Source organism: Schistocerca piceifrons, chromosome X (assembly GCF_021461385.2).
Source record: "Schistocerca piceifrons isolate TAMUIC-IGC-003096 chromosome X, iqSchPice1.1, whole genome shotgun sequence".
NCBI lineage: Eukaryota > Metazoa > Arthropoda > Insecta > Orthoptera > Acrididae > Schistocerca > Schistocerca piceifrons.
In genome coordinates, this window is record NC_060149.1 from 532387299 (window position 1) to 532415198 (window position 27900).

The window sequence follows — 27900 nt, forward strand, 5'->3', positions numbered from 1 at the left end:
ACGAATGCAGTCGCACAGCTGAGATGATACTCGACAAGCAAGCAATTTGATTAGATGCCGCTTGTGAGGAACGGTTTCGAAAGCCTACTGGATATCTCTAAATATGGAATCAACTTGCGATCCCCTGTCGATAACGATCATTGCTTCGTGCGAAAGAAGCACCAGTTATGTTCCACAAGAACGATGTTTTCTGAACCCGTGCTGGTTGTGTGTCAACAGATCGTTTTCTTCGAGGTATTTCTAATGTTGGAACACAGTATATTTAATAAAAAGATCTACATTACCATAATTGAAAGACTTTACACTGTGTGTCGACAAAGTGGAACGTCATTATTACTATCACACAGCCAGTGATGTACAGAATTTAAAAGCTAACAAAATTATCTTCTAATAAACTGAAATCAAATCTGCTACTCAAGAATTTCTGAACGTGTAAGAAACTGGAGCGTGTATGTGTGTGTCTGTGTATTGGAGAGAGAGAGATTTGAAAGTCCTTAAGTATATGTCACTGTATGAAACAAGGATAAGCAGTTAACTAACTGACAGACTACTGCAGAATTGCCGGCCTCGATGTTTCGTTTCGACAGTATTCCTTGCTAAAGAGAAAATCTGGAGCTGAAATTCGTGTTAAAATTCAGCATGCAGTGAGATGAATGCCTGGGCGCGATATGGTTCAAACACTTGATAGATGAGAACACTAATATGTCCTAGATGAGCCTCGTAATGTTCGTCCTCGAGCTGCCTCCATAGTACGCAACAAGAAAACTTTAATACTCTTGCTGGACTCGTACATCGGATCGAGATGATGCTCCAGCTTTGGCCATCCAGAGTTGTTCGGTTTCACTTCTTCTCTGCGGGCAAAATACACTGCCCGTCAGTTGGCAAGACACTATGGCGGCGTAACCTAGGAGGAAAGAGTGCGCTCGCTTGCTCTTCGTTTTTCTCTGGGCTTCCTATTTGTGGCTTCATCTGTACACTGCTAACGGTTCTTGGATTTCACCTTTCGGATTACCTTCGTTTTGCCTGTCGTATTTGTATAGTTTTGCCGTCGACCTCTCGGTCCTCTCGGCCATTCATTCGTTTTAGAGAAACCGACTCGTTGCACTCCATCGTCTGGGTAATGCGTTACTGGAGAAATAGATGAGGAGTTCATAAGAGAAATCAATCGTATCAATGTGGATGAATTTCTAAATACTTGCAATAGGACTTCATGCGATACAGGAAATTTATTCTAACTTGGGCTATCGAAATTTTTGTGCTCTTTGGGTCAAACGCTAATTGACCGGACACAAAGTTGAGAGAAGTGAGCTTTCGAAATGGAGAAGACGATTTTCGACGAGTATTGTGACACGTGATGACAGCTGGGTCCATCGTTACGAGCATGATACCTATGACGTGGCACAATTGAATTCATCATCAAAAATAAAGCAAGGGCAGTACTAGATACTGAAAAAATTATGGGATGTAGATATATTTCATTCTGGTTGATTTTCTCAAACTTGGACAGGCCATAATACACGGTCCAGTCATATTAATGTTACCACCACCTGTCTCCGAAGTCAACGTGCTGTAAAGAGAGACAGACAGCAGGTGGCAGCACTACCAATGGAGAGTATATGAAGCGTGTCTAGGGGACACGGGAAAACTGTGCAATCGTTGTCGCAATGCGGCAAAGGCGGTGATTTATCCGACGTCCAAAAGGGCGTGTTGATTGGCTTTCGGAAAAGGTTGGAAGCATTTTCGAAATGGTTAAATTTGTTAACTGTTCGTATGCCGCTGTGGTTACAGTATACTGTGCATGTCAAAATGGCTCGAAAACCGGCACCGAGGCAACTGTGGTACACCATGGGCCATAGATGACAGGGGTGAACGACAGCTGCGGATATTTGTACGAGCCAAGAGACGTTCAACTCTTGAGCAACTGCTCAGATGAACCAAGGGGCTACCAACAGCGTCTGTTCAAGTACCGTTCAGCGAACGTCGCCGCATATGGACGTCTGCAGGAGGCGCCTGATTCATGCACATATGCAGACTGCTGTTCATCGGCGACGAAGGCTGTAATTAGCACGCCAGTACCGCAACTGGACGTCCAGTGAGTGGCGGCAGGTGATCATTTCAGATGAATCTCGTTTTATGCTCCATCAGCTTGAAACGCCTGAAAGTAAACACCTTGCATCAATCGTCGGGAGCGTCCAGGCCGGAGGAGGGAGCGTTATAGTGTGATACTCACCTGGTCACCAAACTCCCCATATTTAAACCCATTTGAAAATCTGTGACCACGTCGATCGAGCTGTTCGCGTCATGGAGCCTCAACCGAGACACGTAGCGCAGCTTAGCACGGCGTGGCTCCACATCCCCGTCGGTACCTTCCAGAACCTCATTGATTCTCTAATTGCAGGTAAGGTAGCGGTCCGCGCTGCAAAAGGGAGCTATTGAGGCTTTTGACTTCTGGATATATTACTGTGACTGGACAGTGTAGTTACGCGCTACATCCAGACATTTTTGAAGCTGCGTTGTCCACTGCACGACAGACGCCCTGGGAATATCGTACTGCAGCATAATAACGCGCTGCCTCAGACTGCTTGTTTTTTGTCGGGAAAGTCATCGTAACCTTCTCTACGATCTCAGTCTGGTACCTTCCACTCCTATCTTTTGGGTTCTGTGCCGGCCGGGGTGGCCGAGCGGTTCTAGGCGCTACAGTCTGGGACCGCACGACCGCTACGGTCGCAGGTTCGAATCCTGCCTCGGGCATGAATGTGTGTGATGTCAGGTTAGTTAGGTTTAAGTAGTTCTAACTTCTAGGGGACTGATGACCTCAGAAGTTAAGTCCCATAGTGCTCAGAGCCATTTGAACCTTTTTTTTTTTTTGGGGGGGGGGGGGGGTTCTGTGCAACGGCAAATGCGATGACAACGCTTTAAGACGCCGGAAGGGATCCGAAGAGTGTCTTTGGGCAGCAAGAGCGGACTTCTATAACAACAAAATTTTCAAACTTACACAACAATGAAAAAAATGTGTACAAGTAAATGACGAACAAATGACAAAGTGACAGAAAATCTGATAATGTATTGTATAGGTTCAAATAACTTACGGGAATGCAGCCAGTTGACGTCTTTGACACCCTCCGATAATTCGAAAGGCGCACACCCTGTCATTTTCAAGCAAAAATGCAACGAGAAAATGCTGTGCAAGGGAAGTTCCTAACAGACTGTGCCTTGAAAATGGGCAGGGTTTACACCTTTCGAAATATCGACGGGCGTGAAATGCGTCACCTGGCTACATTCTTGTAAGTTGTTTCTAATCTTATACACCACGAGAAACTCAATTTTCACATGACGTATGTACCTTGTTTCTAAAAATTAATATCCGTAACAATGGGTTGCTCATTACTTTCAGCGTGGCACTCGTATAAGACTGCTATTCAGTACAGGAGTTGACAGAAAGAAACTTCAATCAATGAAAGCAGCTACATTCACCCTCTCCCTCCCCCCTGCAAAAAAGATAAAAGATATATGTCTTTAACGCCCACTCGTCTGTATTTGAAATATTCCGTAAAGATAAGCCCTCCGAGCCAAAATATTATGATGACGTGTCGCCCGGTCGAGTGAATCACGTTTTTTGGTACATCCGGTCGGCGATCGTGTCCGGATACGCCGTCATTCAGGCGAATGTCTGCTTGAAACATTCGCTGCATTACGGACGCATCCCGTTGGGGACAATGCTATATGATGGTGGACACTCACCTGGTTCCCATGAGATCTGTGGTAGTAATCGAAGGCACCAATGACAGCTGTGGACTACGTGAAAATTATTGCGGGCCACCTGTATTCCTTCATCGTTGTCGCTTTCCCTAGGGGCGATGGCATCTTCTAGTCGGATAATTCTCAGTTTCACAAGGCTAGAATTGAGCTGCAGTGATTTGAGGACCATGACAGTAAACTCACGTTGATGTCTTACCCATCAAACTCGCCGAATTGGAACCAGATCGAACACATCTGGGACGCTATAGGGCGCTAGCTCCGCGCCACGAATCGCGGCCTGTAATTTAGTGGAACTGCGAGATCTGTGCGTAGGCGTCTGGTGCTACATGCCTCCAGAATCCGACTAAAATCTTGTCGAATCCATACCACGCGTAATCGCTACTGAATCCCAAAGATGGACCAACTCGCTACTAAGCAGGTGATCATAACGTTTTGGTTCATCAGAAAATCTGAAGACGCCTTTATTGGTACATGTGTTAGGTAGCACGGTTGTTAATACAATGGACATGGATTCGGGAAGAGCTTGTTTCAAATCGACATCTGGTCATCGAAATTCAGGTTTTCGTTTGTTTTCTTAAATCGCTCAAGGCGAATGCTGTTGTTGTTCCTTTGAAAAGAGCTAGGCCGATCTTCTTCGCTCTACGCGTCCAAAACGAACAAGTGCCTTGTCTCTAATGACTTCGTCATAGCGAGACGTTAAATCCTAATCACCCTACTTCAGTTACATCAGTACTCCAGTAGCTATCGTACGATGTGTGTGGCGATGGGTACACAGTGTGATTTCCCTCCTCCATTCGCTGATGGTAAGCTGGAAGGAGGAATGTCGGTAGCCCTCTGTTTGAGCCCGATTTGTACAGCTACATCTATGGCTATTTTCTGTCAGCGACGTTATGATGTGAGGTAGAGGGTACTTTGTGCATCACTGTTAGTTCAAAAATGGTTCAAATGGCTATGGGACTTAACTTCTGAGGTCATCAGTCCCCTAGAACTTAGAACTACTTAAATCTAATTAACCTAAGGACATCACACACATCCATGCCCGCTGCAGGATTCGAACCTGCGACCGTAGCGGTTGCGCGGTTCCAGACTGTAGCGCATAGAACCGCTTGGCCACCCCGGCTGGCCCACTGTTAGTTACCACGTTTTAGTTTGTGACGAATTGTCCGCGTGAAGAAAGACTGTTGAAAGCTTCCGTGTGAGCTCTAATCTAATTTTATCTTTATCGTCTTTTCGCGAGGTGTACGTAGCAGGAAGCAATTATTGTTTGACTTTTCTGGAAACGTCTGCTCTCGAAAATTTGACAGTATACTACAAAATGATGCACAACGTCTCTCTTGTAACGCCAGCCACTAGAGTTGGATGAGCATCTCCGTAACGCTTTCGCGGTATATATATATTTTAGTACTTCTTAGCCAAGATGGCAATAAAACACTGTATTGTGGATAATCTGTTCCGGTAAAGTATGTTACCATCAAGATCTGTAACAACATTACAAAAGGTACTACAAACTGTTTAACGAATAACGCCAGATTAACCATAGAGGAATCAATGACAACATTCCTTCGTACAGGTTATTGTAAAAATCTTGTGCCAGATGTACACAAAATCTTTCCATTAAATCTTCAGATACACAACATATGACATGAATGATGTGTTGGCATGTCAAAAGTAAAAGTTAAAATTACTATGTACACAAATCGCCACAACATTGCATCCATACGATGACACGTCATGCCTACTAAGGCGCCACAAGACTGACTGTCAACAGCCAGTGCATGAGATGAGCTGATAACAAGTATGACAGGCGTCGCTGCAGTGCATAGTTTCTGCCATTAAAAGTCAAATACGTAATTGAAAACCAACCATGATTCCAAATATAAAAGTTCTAGAATGCTAAAAGAACTTCTTGTGATTTCTTCCTGACAAAACATAGTTAAGACATCCTATGCATCATATTTACGATAAACGCATTATACCATTACAAAACCGCAAGTACCTTTATGACAGCTTAGCTAAGTAAGTGCAAACATAAATACAAAAGAAAATTAAAATTTTTTAAACATTATAAAAAGAAGTTAGGCTGAACGTCAAAAAAACTTTAATGAAATTATCAAAATACAGCGGTGTTCAACCCGAAGTCTGGAGCTAGCGCAAATAATTTTAAAATTATACTATTATTGTGCAACACACCATGCTTAGAGCGCGGAAAGATTAGGCGGCGTGATTGCCTATATCAAGGATATAAATACTACGTGGCATGCCAACATAAAGCGATCAAAAATGGTTACAACTTGGTTCTAAGAGTGAGGACATGGACGTCTGTAACCAAATAATACTGAACAAAAAACAAAACGTGATCCTGAATCACAACCTTATGAAAGCTCATTCATTTTGTTACATGAGCATAAATTACGACCTAATATATAACGATGCCTAGGAACATTGTCATGTAGCCTTCATCCATCAACCTACTCAAAGGCAATCCAGTGTGGATGGAACTCTAAATACCTCACAGGATTCGCCAGAGATCCAGCATGGGTTCAAATAATTAATACTACCCTTAATAAATCGTTCTATTACGCAATTGTAGCTCGAAGTCCACGCACGTCACCATATAGTCGCAGGTACTAAAGAGCTAACCACACCAAATACTCGGCGCCTACTTGCAGCAAGGTAAAACTGTCTTCTACCCGAATAGTAGAAGGCTATAAATTTGCTAGACACCTATTATGAAATATATCATCGTTCATTCGACTTACATACGGCTACGTAGCTCGAGGACTCCGTTCAATTGTAGTGTGTTATTGCGATCTTGGTTAAGAAGTTTTTCTTCTCGTTCAAATGGTTCAAATGGCTCTGAGCACTATGGGACTCAACTGCTGTGGTCATCAGTCCCCTAGAACTTAGAACTACTTAAACCTAACTAACCTAACGACATCACACACATCCATGCCCGAGGCAGGATTCGAACCTGCGACCGTAGCAGTCGCACGGTTCCGGACTGCGCGCCTAGAACCGCGAGACCACCGCGGCCGGCTTTCTTCTCGTAAGAAAGTAAATACAGATCACGCCTTCATACTCAGTACGAGTAACCATATATATATATATATATATATATATATATATATATATATATATATATATATATATATATATATATGTGTGTGTGTGTGTGTGTGTGTGTGTGTGCGAGTGTTGTTGTGGTATTCAGTCCGAAGTCTTGTTTGATGCAGCTCTGCATTTTACTCTGTACTGTGCAAGCCTCTTCATCTCCCAATAACTTACTGCAGCTTACATTCTTTTGAAACTGCTTACTGTATTCATCTCTTGGTCTCGCTCTACAGTTTTGACACTCCGGATTTCCCCCAATACTAAATCGATGATAGGAATGTGTCCTATCAACTGATCCCTTACTTTAGTCAATGTGGGCCACAAATTTCTTTCCTCCCCAGTTCCATTGAATATCTCCTCATTAGTTACATGATTTACCCATCTAATCTTCAACATTCTTCCATTCTCTTATTGCCTGAACTTCGTACAAGGCTATACGCCAGACAAATACCTCCAGAAAAGATTTCCTAACATATAAATGTCTATTCGGAGTTAAAAAAATTCCCTTCTTCAGAAGCGCTTTCCTTTCCATTGCCATTCTATACTTTGTATCCTCTCTATTTCAACCATCATCAGTTATTTTACTGCCCAAATAGCAAAACTCATCTATCGCTTTCAGGATCTCGTTTCTTAATCTAATTGTCTTAGCATCACCTGATTTAATTGGACTACATACAGTTACTCTTGTTTTGATTTTATTGATGTTCGTCTTATTCCTCCTTCCCACATACTATCCTTCTGGTGTCTCCAGGTCTCTTCCACGTATACAACGTTTTTCCATGATTCTTAATCGAAGTATTAGCAACGACTAAATTATGTTGTGTGCAAAGTTCTACCAGACGACTTCCTCTCTCATTTCTTTTCCTAGTCCATATTGATCTACTATTTTTCCTTTTCTTCCTTTTCCTTTTATCGAATTCCATCAGCAACTCAATGAAATTTTTGTCTCCCTAAATCATCTGAATAATTTTTGTTATCTCACCCTAAATTTCTCCAGTCTCTTCATTCTCTGCGGAGCTAGGTGACATTTTACTATCGTGGATGTTGGCTTCCTGTCTATCATGGGTACGAGAATGGTTCACTATGTTCTTCATAGTACCTTACCAGCATTCCTATTTTCTTATTCACTTATTATCTCACTGCTGTCTGGGGCGTCTCCAGACCCGTCTCCGCTGGTCATCATGCCTCAGTTCGATGCAGGACTCATCACTTAAGACAATTCTACTCCAGTCAGCGAGATTCCAGACCCAGGACGTGTCTGGAGACACCCTGGACAGCGTTCAGATACCAACCTGACTGTCGCCCTCATGCGGCCTGACAACCAAGAGTGATGATCTGGAGTGCCATTAGTTTTCATAGCAGGACCCCTTTGGTTGTCATCCGTGACACCCTTACAGTTCAGCAGTACGTCTGCGATATTCTACGCCCCGTTTTGTTGCCCTTCATGGAAAGCCATCTCAGGCTTATATTTCAGCAAGATAATGTCCGCCCGCACACGGCAAGAGTTTCTAATACTTGTTTTCGTACTTGCTAAACCCCATCCTGGTCCTCAAGGATGTCGTACTTCTCACCAATTGAGAACGTTTGGAGCATTATAGGCAGAGCCCTCCAACCGTCTCGGGATTTTGACTATCTAATGCGCCAACTGGACAGAGTTTGATACGATATCCCTCAGGACTTCCAACAACTCTATTACTCAATTCCAAGCCAAATAGCAACTTGCATAAGGGCCAGACGTGGATTAATGCGTTATTGACTGGCTCAATTTGAGAAGCTCTTTCTCTTGAACAAAGATCCAAATTATTTCTGAAATTGTAATCATTTGTTTGTCTGTACATGTACACTACTGGCCATTAAAATTGCTACACCAAGAAGAAATGCAGATAATAAACGGGTATTCATTGGACAAATATATTATACTAGAACTGACATGTGATTACATTTGCACGCAATTTGGGTGCATAGATCCTGAGTAATCAGTACCCAGAACAACCACCTCTGGCCGTAATAACGGCCTTGATACGCCTGGGCATTGTGTCAAACAGAGCTTGGATGGCGTGTACAGGTACAGCTGCCCATGCAGCTTCAACACGATACCACAGTTCATCAAGAGTAGTGACTAGCGTATTGTGACGAGCCAGTTGCTCGGCCAACATTGACCATACGTTTTCAATTGGTGAGAGATCTGGAAAATGTGCTGGCCAGGGCAGCAGTCCAACATTTTCTGTATCTAGAAAGGCCCGTACAGAACCTGCAACATTCGGTCGTGCATTATCCTGCTGAAATGTAGGGTTTCACAGGGTTCGAATGAAGGGTAGAGCCACGGGTCGTAACACATCTGAAATGTAACGTCCACTGTTCAAAGTGCCGTCAATGCGAACAAGAAGTGACCGAGACGTGTAACCAATGGCACCCCGTACCATCACGCCGGGTGATAACGCCAGTATGGCGATGACGAATACACGCTTCCAATGTGCGTTCACCGCGATGACGCCAAACACGGATGCGACCATCATGATGCTGTAAACAGAACCTGGATTCATCCGAAAAAATGACGTTTTGCCATTCGTGCACCCAGGTTCGTCGTTGAGTACACCATCGCAGGCGCTCCTGTCTGTGATGCAGCGTCATGGGTAACCGCAGCCATGGTCTCCGAGCTTATAGTCCATGCTTCTGCAAACGTCGTCGAGCTGTTCGTGCAGATGGTTCTTGTCTTGCAAACGTCCTCATCTGTTGACACAGGGATCGAGACGTGGCTGCACGATCCGTTACAGCCATGCGGATAAGATGCCTGTTATCTCGACTGCTAGTGATACGAGGCCGTTGGGATCCGGCACGGCGTTCCGTATTACCCTCCTGAAACCACCGATTTCTCCTCCTTACACGAGGCACCACAACAACGTTTCACCAGGCAACGCCGGTCAACTGCTGTTTGTGTATGAGAAATCGGTTGGAAACTTTCCTCATGTTAGCACGTTGTAGGTGTCGCCACCGGCGCCAACCTTGTGTGAATGCTCTGAATAGCTAATCATTTGCATATCACAGCATCCTCTTCCTGTCGGTTAAATTTCGCGTCTGTAGCACATCTTCGTGGTGTAGCAATTTTAATGGCCAGTAGTGTACATCACACCTACCGATTTCCGTCCCATTTTTATAATTCATTCGTAGTGCGTCGTTCTTTTTTCTTCTGTCTTAGAGTGAACGTCCTAATTCTTCGTGTCTACATGTTTGCAGTCCTCTGCCGCTATAGGGCTCTGAATTGTATCGTGTAACATGGCGTTGTATAACGTAAGTAGACCAGTGCGTGAGTAACAGTTTTGAAATGAAGAACTCGTCTACACATAGAGCACCCTCTCCTTCAACGTGATGATGCCAGACCACACACGAGCGATGCGACATCTGCAACCAACGCCTTTGGTTCACAGTCATCTATCATACCCCATACAGTCCCGATTTGGCCCCATCCGATATTCATCTGTTTCCAGAGCTTAATAAACACCTTCGAGGACTTCACTTTGACGCTGATAAAGCGGCACAAGCAGAGGTGAGGTTGTGGCTCGGTCAACGAAGTAAAAAATGCTACAAAGACGGTGGCAACAAACTGGTCTCTCGTTGGTAGAAATGCGCTCGTCGCCAGGATGGCTATATAGAGAAATAAACAAGTACACATGAAGAAAAAATGTAAAATGTTAATAACGTCTATTTTGTTTAAAAATCTTTGAGAGTTTTCACATAAAAAACTTACTTCTCAGTACTCCCTCGTATAAACTTCTACTTGTCTGACTGGAACTTGCCACTGAATTTCACTCTCACATGGTTTTGATGGTGTTTCCAGTATAATATTAAAGATTTGTTCCCATATAATAAGCCTTGTCTTATCTGAAATACTTAATGCATTAATAACTCAAGACATTTTTCCAGAGAGAGTGAAATATGCCGTTGTTAAATCCCTCTTTGGGAAAGGCGATATTAACCTCTGCAGACCACAGTTTGGGTTTCAGCAGAGTTGCTCTACGGAGAATGCCATTTATATTTTCACTCGCCAAATTTTATAAGCTTTAAATAATAAAATTATACCGGTTGGTATTTTCTGCTACCTATCTAAGGCATTTGACTGCGTGAATCACAGTATTCACCAAGATAAATTGAAGTTTTATAGGATTAATGGTACAACCAATCAATGGATAATATCTCATCTAACCAAAGGAATACTGAATGTTATACTCAGTAATTCAGCCAATATAGTCCACGGATGTAATTCTGTCTTGGTTTCCGCAAGGCTCAACCTTAGGTCCACTATTGTTCCTAGTATCCAAAAAAACCGGAATTATTTTTTAAAAGCTATATATTTTCAAATTGCTTACAAAACAACTTTATCCCCTTCAAATACTCTCCATCACAACTAATACATTTGTCCCACAGGGGCTTCCACTGTTCGAAACATTTTTTGTAATCTTCTTTAGAAATGACTGCCAGCCCCTCCCTCGTTTTTTCTTGACTTCTTCAGTGTTTTCAAATGGGCGTCCTATCATGCCCCTTTTCATGGAAACAAGAGAAAGTCGTATGGAGCCAGGTCAGATGAGTAAGGTACGCGGGGCGGCGAAACCACACCATTTTTAGCCAAAAAACTGTCTAACAGCGATGGCTGTGTGTGCAGGAGCTTTGTCGTGGTGGAAGAACCAGTCTCCTATCTGCCACAAAGCGGGTCTTTTTTGACTAACACCGACCTCCAAGATAACCCACTAATCTCTGACAGCTGATCAATTTTCTGCCGACGGCCTGTGAGCACAAGCTGTCGAATTTGTTCAATATTTTCGTAGATTCGGGCAATTGACGGATATCCAGAACGAGGTTCGTCATCAGTCGACATGTCACTATTTTCAAATCGAGAAAATCACTCGTACACTTGAGTTTTTCCCATAGCGTCATCTTGGTAAGCTGTTTTCAACATTAAAACAATCTCAGCAGCATTTTTACCGAGTAGAAAACGAAAGTTCACAGCTGCACGTTGTTCACTTGAATTTTCCATCATAAAAATCGAAACAAGAACAGAACAGCGCTAGCAAAAACTATCACATCAGGTGAACACAACAAGCCAGGACGACAACACAGGCGGCACTGAACTGGCAATGAGTTGTCTATACACGCCTAGCGGCAGAAATGTGTACTACACAAGTTCCGCCCACGGCAATGCTATTCCGGTGTTTTTTTGGGCACCCCCTCGTATATATATGTAAACGATCTTCCGTCTAATATACGACAAGCAACATAGTTCTTTTGCATATGACACTAATATTGTGATTAATCCAGGCATACATACGGAGCCGGCCGGAGGGGCCGAGCGGTTCTAGGCGCTTCAGCCTGGAACCGCGCGACCGCTACGGTTGCAGGTTCGAATCCTGCCTTGGGCATGGATGTGTGTGACGTCCTTAGGTTAGATAGGTGTAGTTCTAAGTTCTAGGGGACTGATGACCTCAGATGTTAAGTCCCGTAGTGCTCAGAGCCCTTTGAACCATGCGTACAGAAACAGAAGAAATGGTAAACACGGTTCTTAAAAGTATCGTTGACAGCTTATCTGCGAATTTTGGAACTCCTAAAACAACTTACTCCAACCACATTTGCATTTAGAATCATTGCAAATCTTGGGGAGAGACATATCAATATGTTTACATATTTTGCGTATTTTCATTCAATAATGTCATATGGAATAATGTTGTGGGGTAACTCATCTTTAAGTAAGAAAGTCTTCACTACTCAAAAACATGTTGTAAGAATAATGTGTGGTGATCCATCTGTTTAAGGAGTTGGGCTTTCTGACTACTTGGTTCAAATGGCTCTGAGCACTATGGGACTTAACTGCTGAGGTCATCAGTCCCCTACAACTTAGAACTACTTAAACCTAACTAACCTGAGGACATCACACACATCCATACCCAAGGCGGGATTCGAACCTTCGACAGTAGCGGCCGCGCGGTTCCAGACTGTAGCGCCTAGAACCGCGCGGCCACTCTGTCCGGCTTTCTGACTACTGCTTCACTTTATATTTATTCCCTCATGACGTTTGTTGTAAATAATTCACTACAGTTCAAAAGGAACAATGATGTGTATAACTACAATACCAGAAGAAAAAATGACATTCATTACTCTACGCTAAAGTCGTCTTTAGCACAAAAAGGGATGCACAATGCTGCAAAAAAAAAAAAAAAATTTTTGATCACTTACCCAGTGATATAGAATGTCTGACAGACAGAAAAGTAAAATCTGAAAACAAACTGAATAAGTTTCTCCTAGACAACTCTTTTTATTCCATAGAAAAATTGCCATTATTATAATGTGTTGAGGGTGGTGGGTAGGAATTACTAACACTAGTATATTTAAAATAAATAAATAAGTAAAATAAAAAACTTATAAATGTTCAGCATGTAGCCATATTTACAAGTTAATTTGCGATGTAAATATAAAATGACTTATTCCCCACCATCACGATTTATCGTGCAAATAATGCATGGAACATGAAGCTAAGTAACTAATTGCCACTAATCTAACTTCAAACTATCGATTTCCCGTTTTAAATTTTCTAACCTGCCTGCAAGATTAAGGGATCTAATATTCCACGCTCTGACCCGCAGAATGCCAGTTTTGTTTCTCCCGATGATGACGTCTTCCTGAGTATTGCCGCCCTCCTCCTCTCGGGGATCCAAGTTGGGGACTGTTTTACCTCCTCAATGGTGCACCCAAGAGGGTGCCATCACCATTTAACCATATAACAGAGCTGTATGCCCCCGGGAAAAATTACGGCTGTAGTTTCTCCTTGCTTTCTGCCGTTCGCAGTACCAGCACAACAAGGCCTGTTGGCTAATGTTACAGGACCATATCAGTCAATTATTCGAACCGTCGCCCTGCAACTACTAAGAAGGCTGATGCCCCTCTTTAGGAATCGCACATTTATCTGGCCTCTCAACAGACACGCCTCCGTTGTGGTACATATATGGTGCTCTCTCTCTCTCTCTCTTTTTTTTTTTTTTTTTAGTGTCCGTGTTCCTACAGGCGATAGTGTTGGACAACACTAGAAAAGACGTCTAAGAAACTTATGTCCAAAAACAAATACATTTTGAGAGATATTGTTGTACTACACTCCATTATCAGCACAAGAGACATACTGGACGCACACTCACACTCTTCCATCATGGTAACAGCTCCACCAGAAGGACAGCAACAGCAAATGTAGAACAACGCAGAAACACAGCCACTGATGCTCTCTTAATAAAGTGAAGCGAAACGCTTCTGGCAAAGCAAAGATTGCCTTTATTCAGTTGCATGCAGGCTGTCCTAACATAAATTTCATTAATATAATAAAATAATTAACTAGTCATTTGCGACTATTAATTCTTTATCTAAAAGGTATCGATGCCTAAAAGAAATTGAGTTCACACTCTTAACTTAAAGTAACAAAATTTTCTAATGAGAACACTCTTGCTGATGACCAACTTCGAGCCATTATAAATTGAATATAACTTAACAGTCTTGACTGAAAAGGAAATCAAGGTTTCTCACCGGCAAGACCTGGTCCCAACGAAGTTTGTAATAAGTGAGCACAAAATAGAGAGAGTGAATAAATTCAACTTCTTTGGAAACACTTTCTCCTTTACAAACGAAAAAGATACCCTGAAAAAAGTTAAGTGCCCAGTTATATTAATGTGAGAAAAGAAACCTTAACAAAGTCCTACAAAAGAATGTACATTTTTTGGTAGTCAAACTTGGACAACAACATCTGGAAATGGATGAAGAATAAAAGCTGCGGAAATGAAGTTTTTAAGGACAAAAGATGCCCATAGACTACCTTATTTGATAAGAAATACATGAATGAGACAAGAACTAGGACTTAAAAGCATAAATGAATATATCAAGGAGCATGGAAATTAATGGAGAGATCATGTCACAGAAAAGAATTAAATAAAACACATAAAATAATAATGAATCATTGACCAATAGAGAAAAGAGTAATAGGTAGACGAAGAAAGAGGCGGAATAATCGTATAGAAACCAACCAACGTCAAAAGAGACACTGAGCAAGAGGATTAACAACCAAATGCCTACAGTTGAAGAAAGAACAAGAAGAAGAAGAAGAAGATCCAAAGAACTCAATTTACAATTCTCCAGCCGGCCGGTGTGGCCGATCGGTTCTAGCTGCTTCAGCCTGGAACCGCGCGACCGCTACGGTCGCAGGTTCGAATCCTGCGTCGGGGATGGATGTGTGTGATGTCCTTAGGTTAGTTAGGTTTAAGTAGTTCTAAGTTCTAGGGTACTGATGACCTCAGATGTTGAGTGCCATAAACGCGGTTCCAGACTGAAGCGCCTAGAACCTCTCGGCCACAGCGGCCGGCAGGAGTGCTTGCCATGAAAGGCAACAAAACAGGTTGTGAAATATCGTCTACGTATCGCTGTGCTGTAAGTGTACCGCGGATGACAACCAAAGGGTTCTGCTATGAGTTTAAATGGCAACTCAGTTCATCACTCCTGGTTGTCTGGCCCAATGGTGGGCGACATTCAGGTTGGTATCCACCGCTGTCCAGGGCGTCTCCAGACACGCCTTCGCTAGTCATCGGGGCTCAGTTCGAAGCGGGACTCATCACTGAAGACAATTCTACTCCAATCAGTGAGTTCCAGGCCGAATGTGCCCGACACCACTGCAAACAGGCTTGTTGGTGACAGAGGTCAATGTAGACGGCGAAAGGGGTGCCATAAGCTCAGCCGCCTTTCTTTGAGCTTCCTGTTAATGGTCCTTGTGTTCACTGAAGCACCAGTTGCACGTCGAATCGATTATAGTGGTGAATCCGGGGCTCTGAGTTCCTCTCTGACGAGTCCTCGGCCATCTTGTTCTGTCGTCTCTCTGGGTGTACAGTGTTCGGCAATGCTTCGCCCATTCCTGCCAACATAGTCGAATAGTGGAATCGCTCCTATTCAGATGTCGAGCGATTCGCCGATTACTCCAACCAGCTTCTATGAGCTCAATTACGCGACCTCTCTCAAATGTTGACGTCTACGTGTACTGAGGTTTGTTAACATCAGGAACTGCGTGCTCCACGACCATGTTAATAAGATCCAAGACAGGAGGAAGGACAGCATCGGTCGTAAAATTTTAGTCTGCTTAACGCAGATCGTTTTCAACTACTGTGTAGCTGTCTTCAGTGCAATTATATCCAAGTCATGATGTTTCATCGTAAATAAAATCGCACATGGTGTCACGTTTCCATTACAAATGACAATCTCTATAATGGCAAGGTGGTACCATGTGCGATTTTATTTACGATGAGTCGTCGTGACTTGGTTATAGTTGCACTGAAGATAGATATACAGTAGCTCAGATCTATATTTATTAAGTAGATTTAAAATTTATGACCGATTCTGCCCTCCCTCCTGTCTTGAATCTGCGTATATCGTTCGCGTGGCTGTCTGCGAGGCATAGTTACTGCTCGACTGAGTACACGGAATAAAATTCGCAAAGACTTTATGCCCTAGTATCAACATGCGCCGGCCGCGGTGGTCTTGCGGTCTAGGCGCTGCAGTCCGGAACCGTGGGACTGCTACGGTCGCAGGTTCGAATCCTGCCTCGGGCATGGATGTGTGTGATGTCCTTAGGTTAGTTAGGTTTAAGTAGTTCTAAGTTCTAGGGGACTGATGACCTAAGATGTTAAGTCCCATAGTGCTCAGAGCCATCAACATGTCCCCTGTTTACTTTCCTTGTCGGCTGCGCGGTGGAACTGCGCTGCAGCGTCATACATTCACCCATCGTCCGCTAAAGTTTATAGTTTTGCATTTGCCGTCGACAACTGTATGAATATCAATTTGTGACCGATTTCGATAACTCCTTGACAGTGCGTCTATTTTTTATTTGTTATTTTTTTTTCTCCCTCACTGTTAATACGGGAATGGAGCCGGGTCATGACTTCGACAACCGCCGATATTTCGACATTTCAAATGAAATGAGAATGTTGAAATATCGGCGGTTGTCTGAGACGTCACGGCTGCGTTTCCGTAACTTGTTCGATCGTTTCATACGCAGGGACAAACTCAAGTTTCAGATTTTAGGGCGTTGCAGTAAACGTCACAAGTAGATGTCGTGAAAGCAATATGTTTCATAAAACACGTTCTCATTAACATCTTAAAACTGCTGTTAAGTCACACTTTTCACAGCCTCTGGAGTTTTTTTTTCTTCTTTTTGTGCGCAATTCGTGTTGGACACCTCTCTTCTCTGCCACTCGTACTACCCAAAACTTTGATAAACTAACATTGTTTCACGCAAGTCAGACTTCTCCGCTCATGGTATGGAAATCACAGGTGTTCGGGCAAGTCTTTCACAGCTTTAATTAAAAGTTGTAAATTCAGGATTAAGTGTGCCAAGCAGGGATCATTATGTTATTAGTATCGTTCTCTTATTCTTGTCTCTCCACAGTAGTGCCTTAGTTACATTTATAATCATTTACTTAACGACATATTGTAGTTATGACAGCGTAAGATCAGTTAACTATAGCGATGCATTTCACTGTCAGCTTATATTGCATTTTATTATTGAAAGCAGTGACAAAGGATAGTTTTCATTTCATTCCATGGCCCAGTAAGAATGCTGCCATTTTATGATACCTGAACATGATTAGATCATCGAAACCGGTAGGAATAAAGATTTATTCCATCAACAGTTCTTGGCAGGTCAGAAATATGACTTTTTTCATTTTCTTGCCACTTATTTGCCCATCAAAGCTTGTGTTTATTTTTTACGTGCTCGCTATATTTCTTTGTTCGACACGGCATCAGTTTCCATTTTCTGTATGATACTATGTCACCACGTGTAGTCGACCAAAGGAAAGGACTGTGTCCCGAAATACAGCAAAATGAAGGCGAGTTTAAGGAACTAGTGACTCCGCAATAATTGTATTTGCCAGAGAAATGTAAGAGTTTAGGTTCAGTTGTTGGCAACAATAGCAACTGTACAATACTGAGAAGTAACGAGCCGAAGCCACCTACAGCGGAATGATACATAAAACTAATTGTAGGAAAAGCAGATGCCAAGCCGAGATACACTGGAAGAATCTTAAGGTAATGTAATTCATCCAAGAAAGAAATGGCTTACAAAACACTTGTCGCACGGATTCATGAGTATTGTCATCAGTCTGGGACTCTTATTACATAAGAGTAATAGAAGGGATGGATAAGATACAAGGTAGAGCGGTACGTTTCGTCACGGGATCGTTTCGTAAGCGCGAGAGCTTTACGGAAATGATTAAAAATCTCCAGTGGAAATCGCTGTAAGAGAGAGGCGTTGTGTATGACTGAGAGGTTTACTGTTTATATTCCGAAAGCGTACGTTTGAAGGGAGAAAATCGGAGAAATTAGAGCTTCTTTCCACACACGATTCACGGATGGAACAGGGAAGAGGGAAAATGAGAATGATTCCAGAAGCACGCTCCGCCACACACCCTAATGTGAGTTGTGGAGTACAGGTGTTCATGTAAAGTAGATCGACAATATCAAGGGCCTCGTGTAGATTTCTCAATTCACAAGAAATCATCAGAGGAATCTTCGATGTTATGCTGAAATGTAGGTCATGTTGCTCTAGACTAAAGAGAAACTATTGGCGCTAATCAATCAAGTTATGAAAACAGTTATTTGAGATGACATTACAAGAGATGTGTCCTGCGTCACACACAGGTTTGCTGTTACAATCCGGAAAGCGTACGTTTCAAGAGAAGTCAAGCAATATGTAGGGTAGACTGATAAAACTTCGGAGGTTTTCTTAGTATTTTCGAATAAGGGGTTCGTCAGAATGGCTCATTACAGAGTAGTAATTTAATTGTGAATTCTTTGGATTGTTATCCCTCTTACCTTTGTTCCTGTGCCAATACCTTCATAACAGTAAAAAATCGTATAATATATAATCACCAAAATGCATAATACAAAACGCAGAGTAACGCAAAAACACTCACACTAGCAAAATGTTTTCTGATATGGCTGCAGTAGCTGCGGGAACAGTTTAGGATAGCGTCTTCGTGCCACTCTTTCATTGCATACACTGAACCCATACACAAGCTGCATGTAGGCCAGCTCATCAGTAAATCTTTCCATACAGCTATGTATCACTGTTAACGTACTACTAACACTGCCTAAAAAAACGAGCCACAGACATAACCGAGCAAACTTGAGGGTAAAGAGTAAAGTGGGCGTTACTGTTGTCGACAGCATGTACCGTGAGTAAATGGAACCATTTTACTACCCACAAGACACCACTGCATACCTTCCATCAACATTTGAACTGTTGTGCAGATATTTACAGTGCAATACAGATGGGAAGATAAATGAGAGCAAGAAATCAAATGAATTGCAAGTACCTTCGTTATGCCTACCCACATAAAACTCTCAAAATGACCTTGACAGATAAATTAGAGAAGTTGTAATTCATAGTTTCTCGCTTTCCAAATGAACTACGCGTATTGCAAAGTTTAGGCTTTTATAATGTACAAATGATTTCCCGTACACTGTGCAACAAAATTAAGGTATCACTATTTCGGAACCCAGTAGTTGTCTCCAGCTGTGATGCGTAAGTTTGAATTTTGGCTCAAAGGTGCCTAATATTCCTCTGTAATGGTGCAATTGCGTGGCACCCTGTGACTTCAATCCCCCCCTCCCCGGCTCGGAGACGCTTCAAACAGAAAGATGTCGACACTTGTGAAAACAAGGCCACACGTCAGAATTTCATGCGAGCTGTAATATTTGGTTAATGATGTCACATTGCCACTAAATTTCACGACAATTCTGCTCATCGCCACCATAGACATGTTACAGGATAGTAAGGTCGTCACACCCCCTCTTACTCTCATTTCACCCCTTTCTTTTGACACCTCTGGGATGAAGGTCAGAACCGCAACACCTAGCATTCAAATCACGCGGTTTTCTTGTGGGTGACAGAGGAAAACATTTCAAACACGCCACCGCTCGGAATCGACACGAGAAGGTCAGAGGTTGTGACGTAAAGGGCGTCAATGAAACTACGTCTTTCCTTGAAGTGTTGAAACATTACGCCTTCGAAAACAATAGCTCGCAGTGTTATGAGCAACAGGACGACTTTCTTGACAAATTTGGCCACTGCTGCTACCCCCTGTGTATTTCATCCTTACTCTAAGGACACTGAAGGGCTAGAACCACACTGAACATGATGGCACCCCTTTGGAGTGCAGCGTGACAGCCGTTTTCGCTGTGTCATACAGGGTGGAACCACTAGGGGCCGTTCAAAACACTTCGATGAAATTTGTAACGTGAAGTAGAAGAGTGTTTTTATGCTTCTTCGTCCCTCTTGTTTCGCCCCCTCCTGTCGCGTGATCACAGGAGAGATCGACATTGGCATGTGCGTGAATAAAATGGCAAAGTGCCCTTCTAAGACCACCCAGTTCGGCAACACCCTCAGTGCCACCTACACATCTTTGGTGAGCGCGTTAAAATTATACCTGTCAAAAACTTCAACACCAATTCAGCTGCGAGGCTGCTCTAGAGCCTGAGCGTTATGCAACTCCTTCGACACCTTTAGGTGGAGGTATTAAAACTTCACGCATTATGATGCATTTTTCACACATCTCATTGTTTATGACGTCATAATTCCTAAACTATGATTATTTGGTGGTTCTTACTCCGACAACGACTGTTTCCTCGCAATAATGGATATGTGTACCAAGTTTGGTTGAAATCGGTCCAGTGGTGTAGGAGATGTGGGACATACGCACATACATACATTCATACACACATGCATTTTTATAATATGTAGGGATACAGAGGCTGATCGACAGTCGTCCTTTCCGTGCACTATTCACGGATGGAACAGGGAGGAGAAGAAGTGATAGTAGTATCCGCAGTACCAAAATCAACCATAGCACTCTCCATCACACATCATAAGGCAGTAAGTGAAGTGCAGATTAAGATATAGATGTGGACAGGTATCACTCCGGAATGCGAGAACAAGACCATCCTGAGTGCGCCACCTCGCTCGGTTGGAGCAGACGTTGAAGTTTATGGTGTTGTTTAATCCGCTATATACCGGAAATAATTAGTTAGAATTAATGTTTTCTTATCATGGATAAAACACGTGACAAATTAATATAAGTACGGGTGCCTGGGGAAAAAAATGTGTTCTAGTATTTCTTTTGAACGTGATTTCACAACGAAACCACCGGTAAACCTGAGATTGTTCACTTATTGTGGTATTCTGTCTAACAGTTGTTATTATTACTCACCCAGTGCCCAACTCCATATGCCTAACATATCTATTTTGTACAAAAATTAAACAATGGAAACTCCAAGTAGGAACATCAATAATGTAGGAAAAGACAGTTACTACTTACTGTAAAGAAGACACGTCAAAAAAGGCACTCATATATAACTTTCGGCCACAGCTTTCGTCAGTAAGGAGGCACACACACACTCTTGGTTGTGTGTGTGTGTGTGTGTGTGTGTGTGTGAATTTTGTCTGTGTGTGTGAATTTTGTGTCTGTGTGTGTGTCTCTTTACTGACGAAGGCTGTTGCCGAAAGCTATGTGTGAGTGTCTTTTAATCGTGTCTGTCTGCAACTTGTCGTGGCTTCTTTACGGTAAGAAGCAAACTGTCTTTTCCTACATTGTTGATATCTATTTTGTAGAATGGATGCGTCTAGCAGTGCTACACAATACACACTCTCTAGATTCTCTCTTTGCACGCATATGTGCTGCTTCATTTACCGATCTACCTAATGGAACGTGTGGTCTGTAACAGCCCGCGTTGTAGTGCTTTAACGCCGGCCGCTGTTACCGAGTGGTTCTAGGCGCTTCAGTCCGGAACCACGCTGCTGCTACGATCGCAGATTCGAATCCTGCCTCGGGAGTGGGTGTTAGTTAGGTTTGCATAGTCTTAGTCTACAGGATTCAAATGGTTCAAATGGCTCTGAGCACTATGGGACGTAACATCTGAGGTCATCAGTCCCCTAGACCTAGAACTACTTAAACCTAACTAACCTAAGGACAGCACACACATCCATCCCCGAGGCAGGATTCGAACCTGCGACCGTAGCAGCAGCGCGGTTCCGGACTGAAGCGCCTAGAACCGCTCGGTCAGAACGGCCGGCGTCTAGGGGACTGAAGACCTCAGATGTGAAGTCCCATGGTGCTTAGAGCCATTTCAGCCATTTTTTGTAGTTTATTTGTTCTTGTTGACGGCGAACTCATTGATACCCTAATAAGCCACGCAATGACAGCTTCTCTGAACTCCTTCAAACCATTTCTATCTTCTGCATTAATTTCGCTGAAGAAAAAAATATCGCACTTTGCGGTTCCACTACATCACTTTCATTGTTTTTAGAGGTTACTGGCTTCTAGTCACCTGGCGATTCAGCCAGTAGCTCATATTGCATGTCACTGGTGAGGTCAGCAGCTCGCACATTCGGCTATCTTGTTTAGTACGAAAGCTGTATCGTATTAACGACTTGCGATCTACACTTACGATTAACAAAAGCTGAAGTTCTCTGAAATGTCTAGTCATTAAACAGTAAAATTTATAGGATTTAAAAACTCCTTGATTGTAACATTTTCCTTTTGTTCTGTAATGTATCTTGGCTACAAGTTCTTTGTTCTATTTCTGCAAGACACACATCTGATAATGGTCGTGTAGATCGAAACCGGTTGTTTCTTTAGTCTTGATTCCGAAGACTGGTATGATGCCCCTCTCCATGCTAGTCTGTCCTGCGCAACTGAGCATCTTCGTCTCGGAATAACTACCGTAACCTACAGCCATTTAATCGTGCGTACAGTTTTTATCCCTTGGTCTCCATCTACCAATTTTATCTCTCACTTTTCCCTCCAATACCAAATTGACAACTCCACACTTACCATCGACAAAAACTGAAGTTCTCTGAACAGTAAAAAGCAAAATCTGTAGACTTTAATCCACTCTTTCACTGCATTTTTTTTAATCTTGTGGCGTATCTGACCTAGAAGTTTTTTTCATACAGACACATTTGATGATAGTGATATAGATCGGAAATGGTTATAAAATAAAAGAAAACAACTTGCGATCCAGGATTGTATTTAATTCTACAAACTGTAAACAATGGATCCTTGTGTCCTTCACTGCGATTATATCACATTTCATCGCAAAGTAGTAAATACTTGCAGGCAACGGAACATGAGCTACAACGGTATTCTCAAAGCCAGGGAAGGTGGGAAATGTGTATTATTCATCACCGAATCTGTAGCTGGGTGCTGGAGGTCAGCGTCTACCAGCAGACGTCATTGTTACGCTAGGACAGTGGCGGTGGTAGGCGGCCTTAAACGAAGATGGTCTCGCACACTAACCACTATCAAACAAGTTATTAGAATTAAGATTGCAGTAATTCATGTCATCAGGCATAGTGTTAGATGTACGCAATATGCTAAACAGTCACTCAAGAGAGCTATTTGTTTAGAATGTTGCTAAGACCAACGAGATTTATTACCGCAGAAGTTTCCGGTATACTAGATAGCAGAGAGAATAATACATTCCGTGAAGGAAGTCTAACTTAACGTTCTGTTATCGTAAATGATACTTAATGATTATGTTTCCTTCGTATGAATGACAATTGTTGTGCTTTTTGTTTTTCAGGTGTGTATGTCGACGAAAGACTGAAAGGAGAATGGAGCCCATTGATGTTTGCATGCTCCTTAGGCCATGCAGAAATAGTAGACTGCCTACTGCAATATGGCTCCAATCCCAACTTCCACAAAGGTATCGTCATACACAAATATTTTTCACTTAGACAAAATTTTCTCGACAAGATTTTGTTCATGCGCTGAGTCTTACATTTAAAAAAATAATGTTGTTAATTTACTCTTGTAATGACATTCTCTTCATTTATTTATGCGTCACGTTTCAGGACACTTTACACCATTGATGGCTACCTGCACTTCTACTAAAGACGAGAAGAAGCTCTTAGAATGTGTGAAGCTACTGGTGTACAGCGGAGCAAACGTAAACGCCATAGATCAGTTCCATCACACACCCATCATGTACGCGTCGAGGGAAGGCCATGCTGAGATAGTAGATTTTCTCGTTCAGAGGAACGCCAACGTCCACTCAAGAGATAACCAAGGGAGAACAGTAAGTGTTTTGTCGAGGATACGCTCGTAATCTGCCACCCATCAAGGTGGCTAGAGTTAACGCCCCCTTCCAGTCATCAAGATCTAGATTTTCCATGGTTTCCTTTAACTATCTAACGTAAATTCCTGGCTGGTTCCTTTGAAATGGTTCGGTCAATTACATTCCCCATTTTTCATCAGTTTAAACCAGTGCTCCGTGTCTAATGACCTAGTCGTCGACGGGACGCTAAACCGTATTTGTCCTTATTTCCTTTCTTAATACTACGTTCTGTGTGCGTTGCTCTTCTCGCCAGCTTTACCCGATTTTATGAAACGAATAAGAGAGGAGTAATTTCATGTCTGTATTTATTTTAGATTACGAAAAAATATGTGAAGAAACAGGCATTGGCTTTGGATATATTTTCCAAAAGTGACAGGATGGTGTAACATACATCAGTATAGGAAGGTTGGAAATAGAGATGTGCTGTATGAGTAATTAAACTATCAAACTTTTAACTGCATTTGGTTTTTCATTGAAGTCGCTTATCCACTGGAAACAATTACAGTTACAAAGTCGGAAATTCTAAGCTTGGTCTTGTTTTCCAGAAACATTTCTGGTGACCGACTCCAAAATACTCGTAAAATGTAGTGTGAATTCTCGCTTAGCTGCATTTCTCAATGCATGAGTTGTGTAATGTGGCTTCATACTGGGGCAGCGCGAGCCAGATGTTCTTAGTGCCAGATAATTGCCGCAAGGAGGTGACGCCAAAGAATTCAGTCCAAGTAGTATTTTCGGAAACTTAGCGCAGCAAATACTTTGGGGTTCGTCTACACCAGCATGTACTCTCTACAAGTCACCTAATGGTATGTAGCAGATGGTGCTTATCATATCACCACCGCCTCCCCCCACCTTTCTCCATCCACCAGTGGTGCGCAGGCAGAAAAAATCCGTAAACCTCCGTATTAGCTCTAATTCCCCTAATTTCCCTGTAGTGATTATTTCGCGAGAAGTATCTATGAGTAAATATTATGTTACTGGCCTTCTTGGAACGTGCTGTCTCTTAATTTTAACAGCAAACTTCTCTGCAAGGGCCGGCCAGAGTGGCCGTGCGGTTCTAGGTGCTACAATCTGGAACCGAGCGACCGCTACGGTCGCAGGTTCGAATCCTGCCTCGGGCATGGATGTGTGTGATGTCCTTAGGTTAGTTAGGTTTAATTAGTTCTAAGTTCTAGGCGACTGATGACCTCAGAAGTTAAGTAGCATGGTGCTCAGAGCCATTTGAATCAATCTCTGCAAAGCACAACGGTCGAAAGTAAATTGCTGACCCTAGCTGCTACATATCGTTGGCAGCGTAGTGTAAAGCGGATATACGGTGGTTAACCGCTTGGTGGCAGGAAAGTTAGTGGGCTGCACTGAATGGAGTCACTTAATATACATTCACAATACATCTTGTAGGATAGATGTCAATATGTCAGACGGAATGGGACTGATAATTTCAGCTCAAGAACAGTAATGTGCCGTAATGTATTGCGTGCGTGATGTTCAATTATCTGAAGTTCCAGAACTCCTACGTGCCATACTTCTGTAGTAGAGGGAGCCGATTTAAGCCCCTGAACCCTTTTAGATGGCGAGAGATCTGAGGCCGGGGTGATGCATTTGTGCGTCCCCCCCCCCCCCCCCCCCCCCACCCTGTGAAAACATTTCCAGCCGTCGATAGTAGAGGCACTGAAGTCGAGACTGTTGAATACATATTGGCAGAATGTTACTCTAGGGCCAGGCTCTTCAGAGTTGTAGGCAACTGATAGCTGCAGCTGTTGAGCTTCGTGTCAAGTTACACTCAATCCCATACCAGCAAGTATATTGATCAAATTTTTTGACCCAAACTACCTGTGAACGATGAGAGCCGCAGCTTATGGGACAGGTCATATGAACGATCGAGGGCGAATTGCAGCAATGGCAGCATGAGATACAGATAGCAGCTTATTTTCAGATTTCCGTTTTGCCCTTTTTCTCCATGAACTGCACTCCGTGAATACATGGAGCATACGAGGTACCATTTCCTCAGCCTCACTACATAATTTGTCAAAGTATAAAAACTGAATTTCCATGCGACGTTGGCACAGTTTCTTCGAAGATTATCGTAGCAGCTGTCTTCACAATTCTCTGCAGTTCTCCTTTTTCGTCTTTTGCAATTTGAACACATCATTCAAAATTTTTCACCTAAACTACGGAAGCACAGAACAGTTTTTCTGGTGCGAATTGTACTGAGAACAATGCGGTCCCAATATTTTTCTCTCATTCTATCGTTGATTGCCTTTATATGAGCTATTGTTCTCCAAACCTGCTCAAACAACTTGTCAATAAAGTAAGCTGAACTAGCGGTTGTTATTTCCCTCTATGTAACTGACAATCTCCTCCACTGATGGAGAAATTTCTTCATTTTCAGGGCGTCCGCTTTTTCTCGATGTAGCTACCGAGCTTATAAAGAACATTTTGTAGCAGTCCTAGTGATACTTTGCATCTGCAGTGTGTAGATTCCCAACAGAGCCGTGCGTCTGCGGATGGTGTTTCTCCACTCATTCTCACCCTTCTATGCACGAACTGTAATCATACTGTCGTAACTGAAGGATCGAGCATTGAAACCCTTTCGCCACAATTGTTCGGGTTTTTCCCACTGTCAGTTACGAAATTCGTCGTCAGCAGGTTCTGCACAAAGCAGACAATTAGTTTTAAAATCAAATTTCATCTCAGCTGAACGCAGACCTTGGACACTGTTGACGCTGAAGGCTGTTCCTCAGCAAGAACTTCTCTCAGCGTCAGCTCTGGTGTATTCTTTTGTGCAAGATGCATGAACATCGCCGGATTTTTTCCTGAAATCTTCAACTTTCGCATCTTGACTCAAATAACTTGCACTTACCAATCCACGTATCCCTTTCATACCAAGGTTAAAAAGGTCACTGCCAACATCACACTCACAAATTGAATACTTCTTAGTCATTGCATGTACAAACACGAGCCCAGTGAAGTTATTTTGTCTACCCAGGTAAAATAACTGTTCAGAAAATGCTCTGGAGATAGAGATGGAGGGGGGTCGAACAAAGGAAGAAAGCATTAGACCACATTCCGGTGACCTGCCTTCCCTCACGTTTCTACCCTCCATCCCACCTCTCTGCATGCTGTCACATCCACGGAACATCATTTATCCCTTAACACGACTCTACTGCTCTTACATGCGGTACAGACGTTTGCAATTTGGCCTTAATCGATTTCATTTAACAATAAACATTAATTTTATGCGATTGAAACATTGTTTTTATTAATCTGTGATTTTTCAATCCCTTGCATCAGGCAAAAAAGTAGTTCTAGAAAAAATGAATAGGACCTTTTTTTAAGAAAATTTGCAGATTACTTTTGTTCTCGGAGACGTTTTAGCTAGAGACTACGGTTTTCGAGTTGTTGCAGAGAAAGTGTTCTTCAAACGCACCACACCAACTGCCGCTCATCCTCACCTGTCAGGACCTTTAGTACATTGTTCACGTCGCTCCGTCCTACCACTGAACAAAACTTGCGGCTAAACGAATTATTTCCCCTATTCTTTGCTCTTCCTTAACTCGAACGATATCGTAGCCACCGTAATGCATTGTTAATATCGGCCTATGATAAGAGTAATGTTTATGATACTCTTACAAACACAATCTTCTGAAATTCTGCTGCGCGAATAATCCATTGTCGAGATTCTTGACCGTAACTTTAAAGACCCAGCTTCTTGTACGTTTCCATTCACGGCACTATTATTTTCTTTCAGTTAGTGTATCACCCGTTCCGAAACTTTCCTCTGTTCATTTGTTCGAATTTTTAGATGCTATATTCTGCTGTACTACACATTCGACAGCCATTCATAACCTC

The 27900-nt window shown here is 42.6% G+C and overlaps 1 protein-coding gene across 1 annotated transcript in view; it reads left to right on the forward strand.

Moving 5' to 3' along the window:
- Positions 1-27900, forward strand: part of LOC124722495 (inversin-like) — a 117722-nt gene that overhangs the window by 60424 nt on the left and 29398 nt on the right. The window contains exons 4-5 of the mRNA XM_047247649.1: positions 23521-23643; positions 23792-24015. Coding sequence (XP_047103605.1) covers positions 23521-23643; positions 23792-24015 — 347 coding nt within the window. The remainder of the gene's footprint in view (positions 1-23520; positions 23644-23791; positions 24016-27900) is intronic.